Below are 12,091 nucleotides of genomic sequence, written 5' to 3'. Positions count from 1 at the left end.
ACATAAATCAAAGCTCAGGCAGTAAAAGAACATACCTGGTTTTGAAATCTAGGCATGAGCAGCCATTGAGAAGTTGAGAGAAGCAAGTCCTATACTCTGAACTGTGTGGCAAAGGAAGAAACATAATGAGCCTTTAGAAGGTAGCTAGTTATGTTAAGAGGTTTTGCTGATGAGAAATAGACTTTTTCCAGAATTCAGGCAAACATAGCTGCCTAATAGGTTAAGTTCAGCTTGTCCACAGAAGTCAGGGCCAGGTTTTCCAAGTACCATTCGACTTGATGACTCCTGAATATTGTGTATGACTTGATCTTTGCCTTTTTTTTTTTTTAATATCGCAGAGTATGAGAACAATTAATGTATGTTTTCTTCATTCTGGGAGTGCATTCTTCTCCCCCACCCCTTTGCCCAAAAATCTACCTGCTGTCTTCCAGGTTAAAATATTCCAAGTATTCTTAATATCTTTTATCCTTTGGATTGAAGAATCTTCTTTTTTCGCAACCTTATTTGGTTTATACATGATCCTCCGATATTGCTTGTTTTGTTTCTCTTCACATGTAATGTTTGTTTCTGCTTTCCCAGGAACACTCTTGACAGTGAGATGTTGGGTCTCAGGAGGCTCTCCAGGTGTGCAGTCCTTTTTTATGCATAAACATATTTTTAAAAGTATAACTTCTGTAGCATGGTCAGAAGGTGAAAAGTGAAGACTTAAGCATGTGAAATGACAGTTTATTTTTGGGAGCCAGTTTATTTTATGAATAAAGCAAGCAGTGTTGTTTGGAAGTATAGTTGGTAAAATCAATTCAGGATTAGTTAGCCTAGGTAGTTCAGAAGCCTTAATTTGTTGCCAGCTTTGCCAGGGGCAGCAAGCCCCCTCACCAGTCGTTGTGGTTTTGCTTGTGCAGCAGAAGGCTGAGGCCGGGAATACGGTGGCATCGCCAGGGTCCAGAGGCTGGCGGATGCTGATTCCCTTTCAGGATGTCTTTTACAGATTGAGGGGTGGTGGAAGGATCAAAATCAATGTTGACATTCCAAGTGATGTCAGCCTGTATTGGCGCCTGTGCGTTGGGTTAGTGCTTCTCGAGCATGAATACATCTCCTCAGTCTCTGATCTTGCCCATGTTTTGTTTCTTTGATAGCATCCATTCTTTTGCATGTCACTTATGATTTTGAAAACAGCCTGCAAGTTGCCATGTTATAGTCTCAGTGATCATTGTGTGGTGCTTTTATTTTTACCTTAGTCTTCTGGCATTCATGGAGTGTCAATTGCTTGCAGAACACCAGACTCTGCTCTTACAGGCCATAAAGGAAAATGGTTAGGCATCATCTCTCCCTGCCGGGAACTTACTGGCCAGAAGAGGCAGGTTGAAAACAAATGAAATTATGTGGAAGCAATGTAAGAAAATAATTGCACAAGGTACACTGTTGTGTAGTACTATAGAACTACATGCATGATTGCCCAGATAGCTCCAGGAAATATGATTTCCCTATCGTGCTTAAGAAAAGGTTTCTTAGATCACAAATTTAAGGAAAAGACCACGGGTTGTATTTCTTTTATATCGTTCATAGTGTATGCCGCTAGCTCTGGGTAGTAGTAGAAATAGAAACGTGGGACATCATGAAGTAGTATCATACTCCCGAGCTCTAGAACTTAACTGCCCAAGTTCAAATCCTAGTTATTCTAATTAGCTTTGTGATCTGAACCTCGCCTCAATTTCCTCATCTGAAAAGGGAATTGATAACTATACCTACATAAGATTGTTGTGAGGACCTGAGTGGTTAATGTGTTTGAAGCCCTTAGAACTGGGCCTAGATGCAGTTAGTACTCTGATTGTAACTCTGATTATTTCCTGGGAGTAGTTCCTATGACATTAAGACTCGGTAGATTTCATTTTGTGTTTAGTCCAATGTGTAGTCTGGGAAACTCAGAAAAGGTTTGTTATTTATTAAAAGGTTTTACTTATTAAAAGGTTTTATTCCTTAAAGGCTTAAAGATGCAGTGAATGTAGCAAGCCTTGTAAAGGAGAGAACCTTTGGGTTTACTTAGCTTAACAGCAGACACCACTGAAACTCTAGGACCAGGTTGTTAAATGCTGGTAGACCTGGACGCCTATGAGGGTAGAGAGGCTCTTGGTAAGTGCTGACTTTTAGGAAAGGGAGCAACATCATACATTTTTCTTTGTTTGTTTTAACATTTATTTATTATTGAGAGACAGAGAGACATAGAGTGTGAACAGGGGGGAGGGGGAGAAAGAGAGGGAGACACAGAATCTGAAGCAGGCTCCAGGCTCTGAGCTGTCAGCACAGAGCCCAACACAGGGCTCAAACTCACAGACTGCAAGATTGTGACCTGAGCCGAAGTCGGTCGCCTAACCAACTGAGCCACCCAGGTACCCTGGGAGCCACATCATAAAAGCAGCCTGGTCTCAGTTCTCATTGGTCACTTTATGACGTTAGGTATTTGCTTGATTTCTTTAATCCTCCAGTTTTCCATCGGCAAAGTTGGGATTGTAAGTGTACCCCCGGTTCTTAGAGTTTGAGGATTAAATGAGATTGCACATGTAGTGCTCATTAGCACAGTCCCTGGCACATGGAAGAAGTGTTAACTGTAACTATAAATGGGAATTTTGTGTTTATATGCAAATATGAATACATATAAAAAATAACAGCTTCAGAGGAAGAGTAATTGTTAAGGACATTTGAGAAAGTGGTCAGCCTCAGAGTATGAGGGTGAGGACTAACACTGTGGCATGAAAAATTGAAAGGCAAGATCAGACCCAGAAGGGCTGTGGAGGCCCTCTAAAACTTGGTGATAAACTAAGAGAAGCAAAAAGTGACAGTGATTACAGTGTTTGAGACTGGCTGGGAGTCAGGAGGATGTGGTAGTGGTAGCCCTGGAAAATCAGATTCAGAACAGAGCCTTTTCTAGCTTCTAATCTTTGTGCAAATTAGAAAAAGCACCCATTTCTCAAGACACTTTCATTTGTTAGAAAATTGCTATAATAGAATGATTTTGTTAGCACAGACCCCTTTATGGCCCATCCCTTATAAAATTTTAGAACTGCATATTTATTACAACAGTGTCTGTTATCTGAATTGGCATCCCCTTAAGTGTGGCACCTGTAAGTGCACAATGATAAACAGCCCTGGATTTGAACTCCCTTGAGATATAGTTTACTTTAGTATGTTCAAAGGTGCTGATTAAAAAAAGAAGAATGAGTATGCCAGTTACAAGGTCCGAGATTTATGTGCCTTTCCCAAAATGGGGAGGAGTAAACAAACTATTTACAGTTGGTGGTGTGAGAGAGGAGGACAGGTAAGACGCATGGAAGCGTTCTAAGAAGAATCTGAAAAACAAAGTAACATTGAAAACAGTGAACAGAAGGGCAGCTAGGTGGCTCAGTCTGTTGAGCGTCCGACTTCAGCTCAGGTCATGATCTCGCAGTTGGTAAGGTCAAGCCCTGCATCGGGCTCTGTGCTGACAGCTCAGAGCCTGGAGCCTGCTTCAGATTCTGTGTATCCTCCTCTCCCTCCGCCATCGCTGCTTGCATTCATCTTTCCATCTCTCAAAAATGAATAAACGCGAAAGAAAGAAAGAAAGAAAGAAAGAAAGAAAGAAAGAAAGAAAGAAAGAAAGAAAGAAAAGAAAGAAAGAAAGAAAGAAAGAAAGAAAGAAAGAAAGAAAGAAAGAAAGAAAGAAAGAAAGAAAGAAAGAAAGAAAGAAAGAAAGAAAAGGAAAGGAAAGGAAAGGAAACGAAACGAAACGAAACGAAACGGAACAGAAAGTACCAGTTAGGGGAATATGGTATCTGTTTTTTGTAATGTAGAGTTTACTGCTTTCAGAAAGTACTTGAAGTTACTTCCAAGAGTCATGGATATAATAAAGTTCAGCATCCATATTAGAGATAAAGTAAATACACCAGCCACCCAAGCTAAAACAGTTGCTATAGAGAGAATGAAATTTAGCTCTTGAGTTTTTTCTGGCAGCCAGGTTAAAACTAATGAACCAGTAGTTCTCAGTCACAAAGGCAATATAAAGATCCAGGAAAATGTCAGCAAAGTAACAAAACTGAGTTTGTTCAGACAAGGTTATAAGTGGCCCTGATAACAAAAGTTTTGCTTGCCTTTGAGGATAGAAACCAGTTACACATCACTCTCTTAAAGAGTGAATGATACAAATGGGAAAAAGATACTATTGGTAATAAAAGTCCTAAAACAGTACATTTCAATTATTAGAGGACTGTCTTAAATAAACTCAGATTTCCCATTTTGAATTATATATTTTTTTACATGTTTGGTTTTTTGGGTTTTTTTTGAGAGAGAGAGAACACAAGCAGGGGAGGGGCGGGGGTGGGGGGCACAGAATCCGAAGCAGGCTGCAGGCACTGAGCTGTCAGCACAGAGCCCGAAGCAGGGCTCCAACTCATGAACCGTGAGATCATGACCTGAGTCGAAGTGAGATGCCTAACCAGCTGAGCTACCCAGGTGCCCCAGATTTCATATTTTGGATACGTCCCATATAAGGCTGCCTAGTGTCAGAGTTATCGCACTCGCCCATCTTTTACTTTGTTGGCCCTTTTTCTAAAATCCAGTTAAAAGCTTTCCCTCCTCTTCAAAAAGCTCATGAAATTCTGCCCTAGATCCACTGTCAGAGTATTTGTAGCTTCATATAGAAAAGTCCAGTGGTAATTGGGAGTAGTGTACTAGAACTAGGAAGGGAAGAGAGCTTACCTGGACTAAGTAAGGCACCTTGAATTGTTATGTATGGTATTCCTGGAATGAGGAGTGATTTCATTTTGAGTTGATGATTGAAGAGATTTTTTAAGCTTGGGTTCAAAATGGGATTTCTGTGGATGGAACTGAAAGTATCATGCTAAGTGAATTAAGTCAGTCAGAGAAAGACAGATACCGTATGTTTTCACTCATGTGGATCTTGAGAAACTTAACAGAAGACCGTGGGGGAGGGGAATGGAAAAAATAGTTACAAGCAGAAAGGGAGGGAAGCAAACCATAAGAGACTCTGAAATACAGAGAACAGACTGAGGGATGGATGATGGGAGTTGGGGAGAGGGGAAAATGGGTGATGGGCATTGAGGAGGGCCTTGCTGGGATGAGCACTGGGTGTTGTGTGTAAGCGATGAACCATGGGAATCTACCCCCAAAACAAACAAGCACACTGTATACACTGTGTGTTAGCCAAGTTGATAATAAATTATATTTTTTTAAAAAAGAAAGAAAACAATCAATTCTGGAAAACAAACAGAAAAACCAAAATGGGATTTCTGAGTCTTCATTTTGAAGTTCTACCCCTCTACACACAAGTGAGACCCAAAGAAACCATAAGTATCTTTAGTAGTTCTAACATAGATTTCCTGGGTATCAAATTGAGATTCTGAAATTTTTCTTTAGAGGCTTCTGTCATTTGTGTTCTAATCTCTGCCCAGATGTGGAGCTCTGTGGTTTTGGAGCTCTGTCCCAAGTTCCCTTTGCATTGTCCACTTGCTAGAGTCCTGGACTAAGAGGCCTCTTGGCTCTCCCCAGATGTCTCTTCAAGGAAATAATTCCCACTGGATGAAACTTCTAACATATCTAACAATCATTTACCTGATGCAGAGACACAAAAGTACTAAGAGGGGAAAACAGCAGAAATGGTCCCGGAGCCATTCAGGATTACCCAAGGGAAATGAGCAGTCTGAGTGAAGGCAAAGGAAACAGATTCTTTTTCCCTTCCTAACTAACCACTTCCACACTGTCTTAGCTCCGTGATGCTTGGAAGATAGGCATTTTGACATTTTATTATTTATTTTTATTTTCCCATTTCTGACACATTTAAGTTTATTTATTTTGAGACAGACAGAGACAGCATGAGTGGGGGTGGGGCAGAGAGAGAGAGAAAGAGAGAGAGAATCCCAAGCAGGCTCCATGCTGCCAGCTCAGAGCCCAATGCAGGGCTTGAATCCACGAAACTGTAAGAGAACATGACCTGAGCCAAACCAAGGTGACTGAGCTACCCAGGCGCCCCTCATTTCTGACACATTTTAAAAGCTTGACTTAGGGGCGCCTGGGTGGCGCATTCGGTTAAGCGTCCGACTTCAGCCAGGTCACGATCTCGCGGTCCGTGAGTTCGAGCCCCGCGTCAGGCTCTGGGCTGATGGCTTGGAGCCTGGAGCCTGTTTCCAATTCTGTGTCTCCCTCTCTCTCTGCCCCTCCCCCGTTCATGCTCTGTCTCTCTCTGTCCCAAAAATAAATAAAAAAATGTTGAAAAAAAAAAATTTAAAAGCTTGACTTAAAGGTGGATATTTCTTTTCTTGTCTATTAATTATTCTGTATTAGGTTTTGTTTCTTTTTTAAAAAACATATTTTGAACTTGGGAGAGAAAATATCTGGCCTTTGGCCTCATCGTGACACAGTAGAGTGAGTCACTGAACCAGGAGACCCATTTGGCCACATAGTTTTCTTCAGAAATGCACTTCCTTCCATTTATAAGACAGGAAACAGATAAAAAATATTTACCTCTAAGTACTACATTATACCACCTTATAAGCATTTGTTGAATAGAAATTAAGTCATAAATCATTTCATTTTATTACCTACCTGAGTATTCATCTTGAGACTGCTGGTTTGAGCTTTGGTAGAATTTATCAGTGTCCTGAAAACATATACACAGTGGGACGGAAATCATGCTGGAAAATCATCTCTTCTAATAATTCACTGGACCACTCGCCTTGGGCAAGTCATTTAGCCTCTCTGAGCCAGTTTCCTCAACAGTTAAGAGACAGACTATCTGTTCTCTTGGGCTCCTTTTTAACTCAGGTTCTAACCTGTGGCCCCTTGACTTTGTTCCACACTACACATATTTGTGGCTTAGTTTCACACCTCACAGGGAGAATTTGGAGAACAAGACAAGGACTCACATTCAAGATGAAAATTTTCTCAAGAGCTCAGGTGAACCACTGAGCATTTATTCCTTAGGCTAGATTGGGATTTTGGAGTAATGCTGACAGAGCTGGAGGGAGCAGGGACTGACCTAGACAGGATAAATGCAGGAGAGACCTGTATGCATTGTAGAGACTCTAGTCTTGCAGGTAGCCTCCCTTTGTTTTCTGGTAATCAGGATATGCAGGTACTCAGAGTGGTTGTCTTAAGAGATGGGATATTCTTTGTGTGTTTGGTTTTGGTGTTTTTTAAAAAAAAAATTTTTTTTTTTAATGTTTGTTTATTTCTGAGACAGAGACAGAGCATGAGTAGGGGAGGGGCAGAGAGCGAGGGAGACACAGAATCGGAAGCAGGCTCCAGGCTCTGAGCTGTCAGCACAAGAACCCAACACAGGGCTCGAACTCACAAACCGTGAGATCATGACCTGAGCCAAAGTTGGTCACTCAACCGACTGAGCCACCCAGGCTCCCCTGGTTTTGGTGTTTTGAAGTGAGACTGTTAGTAACAGCAGGGAATCAGTAGTTTTATTCCACTTTTGCTGTGTTCTTAAAAACAAAAAGTATATTTCAACTGATAATAGAGTTTCATTTTCTTTGGATGTTAGAGAAGGCTTTTTTTAAAGCATTGCATTTCATAAATATTTTAAACAGGTTTGTCTGGTGTTCATTGGCTGCTCCTACTAGAGTCACTGTTTTAATTTTAACTATTTGGAAATTCTCCTAATATTTGCTTATAGCTTCCAGCATGTTTACTGTGTTTGTGGCATATGTAATCAGTAAATTATGATCATTATAAAGCACCTTCCCACAAGTTTAGTTTGTTTCATTTCATGTTCATCCCTGTATAAAGAAAACTGAACCTCTTCTCATTTCTCCCCTTTTCTACCTCCCGCCTCAACAGTAAAAAGAACATAAGAAAGCAGCGAATGAAAATCTTATTCAATGTTGTTCTTGAAGCTCGTGAGCCAGGTTCAGGCAGAAGACTTTGTGATCTATTTATGGTTAAACCATCCAAAAAGGACTATCCTGATTATTATAAAATCATATTGGAGCCAATGGACTTGAAAATAATTGAACATAACATCCGCAATGACAAATATGCAGGGGAAGAGGGAATGATAGAAGACATGAAGCTGATGTTCCGGAATGCCAGGCATTACAACGAGGAGGGCTCCCAGGTAAAAAATGTGTAGGAATCCTGCAGGAGGCACGTTTTCTTTTGGGTGCTGGTAGAGTAATGCATCTTGAGAGACCAGATCTAGAAGCCTCACTCAGGTTACTCTTCTCAATGAGTAGCTTAATACTTTGTCTTTTCTTAATTGTTTAAAATGGGAGACAGTACACTGTATAGGTTAAAAGTTTATACTATGTAGTTTGACATCCCAAATTTGAATTCTGCTCTTCCAAAGCCCATGTAAGTAACTTATCTTCTCTGAGCTTCATTTTCCTCATCTGTGCAGTGGAGATAATAATAGTACTTCCAACAGGGTTATCATAGGATTTAAATGAGAGAATATACACAGAGCATGTAGAATGGTGCCTGGTGTTCAAATAAGCATTCAAATGAAAACCAGTGACATTAAAATCTTTCCTCATTATTACTACCCTCAATAACATACTTCTCCAGGGAGAGTCCACAAAATGGTATGGTCATATAAGAATTAAGATATATTCATAAATGTACCTCTAAATCATTGATTTTGTTATGAAGCATCTTGATTTTCAGTTCTTTATCAGTATAACTAGGATATATTCTTTTGTTTTTTTATTTCATATTCTTTATTTTTTGTTGAAATTTAATTGACCTATACCATTATATTAGTTTCAAGTGTGCAACATAATGCTTTTGTATTTGTATATATTGCCATGTGATTATAGTAAACCTCATTAACATCTGCAATCATGCATAGTTACAAAATTTTTTTTCTTGTGGTGAAAACTTTTAGATCTACTCTCTTAGCAGCTTTCAGATATGCACTACAGTTTTAATAACTAGTCACCATGCTGTACACTATATCTTATTTTCTAACTAGAAGTTTGTGCTTTTGACCCCCTTCATCCATTCCACCTGTCCCCATCCCCTCTCTCTGCGAACCACTGATCTGTTCTGAATGAGCTTGGGTTTTTGGTTTGTTTGTTTGTTTGTTTAGAATCTACACATATGTGAGATGATATGGTGTTTGTCTTTCTCTGTCTGACTTATTTCAACTAGCATAATGCCATCAGAGTTCATCCACATTGTCACAAAGGACAAGATTTCATTTTTTTTTTTTTTATGGCTGAATAATACTCTCCCCCACTCCCTCTCCCTCTCCCTCCCCATGCCTGCGTGCGCACGCACGTGTGTTTTCTTTATCCATTCATCTATTGATGGACACTTAGTTTGCTTCCATACCTTGGTTATGGTAAATAATGCACTGAACATGGGTGAGAGTGCATATACTTTTCGAATTTCCTTTGTCTACATTAAATCTCCCAGAAATAAAATAACTTTAAAATCATGTATTTCTTTTCTTTTGCTCTTACAAAATAAACTAGGCATTGAGGGTACTTGTGATCAAACCCCCTATCATAGGGGTTTACACTCTCCTTAATATCATTGGCGAATTTGCCACTTGTCTGCTACTGATTGAGAAAAAAGCCACCCTTAAGAAAAGTAGCCAAAGAAGAGAGAGCATTTATTCCTTCAGCCCCTCTGCTGTGGTGGCGGTCAGGGGAGCCTCTGTGGAGAGAGTCAGGGGGATATAGCTGTTGGGGTGTGGCCATTAGGTGAATAACCTTGTTCTTGGCTACATATTACCACCCTTGGCTCAGTCTTCAGAGAGCAGTCCCAAGCAGGGATTGTTGCTTTTCACAGATCAGAGTCTACATTGTGAATTCAGACTGATATTAAATGCCATTTAACAATATTTGAGCTATTACTGTCTATCAGATATTTTTCAGTTTTAATTCCCATTGAGCTAAGTCAGCTACCTTGAGGGTCCAGTGGGAGAGAGATTTATGAAAAAAGCAACACACGTAAATATGTTTCAGAAGTTCTGTAAAAACTTGCAGTGATTCTACTGCAGTAGTTCTGAAACTGTAGCATGCATGTCTGCACATTAGAATCACCTGGAAAGCTTAAACAACAAACCATTTGAGGCTGAGGCCCACCCCTCAAAGATGCGATTTTGTTACTCTGTAGTGATCTCAAGCTTTATTTCTTTAGTTCTCATCTATGCTAACCTATGTCTTTAAAACTTCTTTATAGATGCATGTTATACTTCAATAGAACATTTTTTAGAAAATAATTTTAAATATATTTATGGAATATAGGTGTACAACGATGCACACATCCTGGAAAAGTTACTCAAGGATAAAAGGAAAGAGCTGGGCCCACTGCCTGATGATGATGACGTGGCTTCTCCCAAACTCAAGCTGAGTAAGGCAGCCTCACACTTTGTTTTTCAGTTTAGTCTGTCAAGGATAGTACTGATTCACTGAGAGAATACTTAATTTATTGGTGAATATGTTTGGACTGACACTTCCAGCATGGAGTTTTTTCTCTTCCCCTCAAGTACTCTCTTCTATATTTTAAGTAGTTAAAATGTGAAAAGCATGTGGGGAATAGTATATAATGGCAGAGGTTTTGTTAACTTTCTTAAATGCTGTGGACACTTTGTAAAATTTAAATGGTAAGAATAGATACTTTTCCCACATATTATGCCTGCAAGAGTGTAGTGGCAGATTTGGTATTTTATATGTTTGCTTGTTTGCTGATTACTGGAATTAAAAGTGAATCCCAGCAGCAGATCCTACATAGAATTCAAAGTATTAGATGCTCAGCCACTGCACTTGTCTTTTGAGTTGGTTTGTGGATGGTGATTTTATTAAAACTGTGAGGGAAGGAGGGGCTCCTGGGTGTCTCAGTCGGTTAAGCATCTGTCCATGAGTTTGAGCCCCACATCGGTCTCTGTGCTGACAGCTCAGAACCTGGAGCCTGCTTCAGATTCTGTGTCTCCCTCTCTCTCTGCCCCTTCCCCGTGCTCGCTCGCTGTCTCTCTCTCTCTCCCCCAAAGTTAAATAAATGTTAAAGAAATTCAAAGCAAAACAAAAAAACTGAGGGCAGAAAAGACAACAAAAGCAGTTAATAGCATTGGGCTAAACAAGAGGTTTCTGCCTTATTTACAGTATGTAAGTAAAGTAAATACCAAGCCTATGATAATGGTGTTGTCAAATATTCTTTGGAAGTATATTTGCTGAAAGGGGAAAAACAAACAGACCTTGCTTTTTTATATGAAATTACTATAAATGAAGTATTATAGTAGTTTTGAGTATGACTTACTGCTAAGTGGTGATTCCTTCATGTTAAGGGATTTATCTTTTTATGGAATTGTAAAAGCATGCAGAAGTTTTGCAGAAATGAAAACCTTTGTTTTACTTTTTAGGGACACAGTGCCTTATAAAAATAGAATTCATTCTACGGAGCATCTGACTAGCTCAGTGGAGCATGCAACTCTTGATCTTGGGGGCATGTGTTCAAGCCCCAGATTGGGTATAGAGATTACTTTTAAAAATTAACTTAAGGGGCACCTGGGTGGCTCAGTCAATTAAGTGTCTAACTCTTGATTTTGGCTCAGGTTGTGATTTCACAGCTCGGATCAAGCGTCATATTGGGCTCTACGCTGACAGAGCAGAGTCTGCTTGGGATTATCTCTCTCCCTCTCTTTCTGCCCCTCCCCCCTCTAAATAAATAAATAAACAAATAACCCAAATAAATAAATAAATAAATAAAATTTTTAAGAAGGGTTTTTAAAAAATCGAAGTAATTCCATAAGTTGAGTTAGGAAACGGTAGATAATTCAGCAGTAACTAAATATACATATATTTTTTAAGGCTCAAGGAAAAGAAATTTTAATGTTGATTTCCTTTTCATTTCTGTTTTGTATTATGAAAAATTTCAAACATCTACGGATATGAAGAGTAGTACTGTTAACTCAGCATTTATCAAGGTTGTGCCTTACTTATCTCCTATATCCACTGTTCTCTCTGTGTTTTTTGTTCTAAATTATTTTAAAGGGAATTCAGGCATGTCACTTCATTTTTACATAATTCAGTACGTACCTCTAATATTTGCAGGTATTTTCTTAAATATCCATAAAATCGTTGCAACTAACAAA

General features: G+C 39.4%; 1 protein-coding gene and 1 long non-coding RNA gene across 44 annotated transcripts in view; one reads left to right on the top strand and one right to left on the bottom strand.

Moving 5' to 3' along the window:
- The window catches only part of PBRM1 (polybromo 1), a 117,196-nt gene that overhangs the window by 49,331 nt on the left and 55,774 nt on the right, over positions 1–12,091 (top strand). For 27 of the 43 annotated variants that reach the window (XM_023249544.2, XM_023249543.2, XM_045051145.1 and 24 more), the window contains 3 exons: positions 580–624; positions 7,834–8,110; positions 10,248–10,353. In XM_023249544.2, the coding sequence (XP_023105312.1) occupies positions 580–624; positions 7,834–8,110; positions 10,248–10,353 (428 nt within the window). The remainder of the gene's footprint in view (positions 1–579; positions 625–7,833; positions 8,111–10,247; positions 10,354–12,091) is intronic. The other 16 variants (XM_019822680.3, XM_019822711.3, XM_045051197.1 and 13 more) reach the window with 1 other exon arrangement.
- Positions 1–12,091, bottom strand: part of LOC123383514 — a 58,365-nt gene that overhangs the window by 5,549 nt on the left and 40,725 nt on the right. The window contains exon 2 of the long non-coding RNA XR_006593354.1: positions 6,592–6,646. This is a non-coding gene — a long non-coding RNA (uncharacterized LOC123383514). The remainder of the gene's footprint in view (positions 1–6,591; positions 6,647–12,091) is intronic.

The sequence above is a fragment of the Felis catus genome, chromosome A2 (genome assembly GCF_018350175.1).
Source record: "Felis catus isolate Fca126 chromosome A2, F.catus_Fca126_mat1.0, whole genome shotgun sequence".
In the NCBI taxonomy this organism is placed as follows: domain Eukaryota; kingdom Metazoa; phylum Chordata; class Mammalia; order Carnivora; family Felidae; genus Felis; species Felis catus.
Note: the sequence above shows the minus strand (reverse complement) of the source record. Positions and strands in the feature narration are given on the sequence as shown.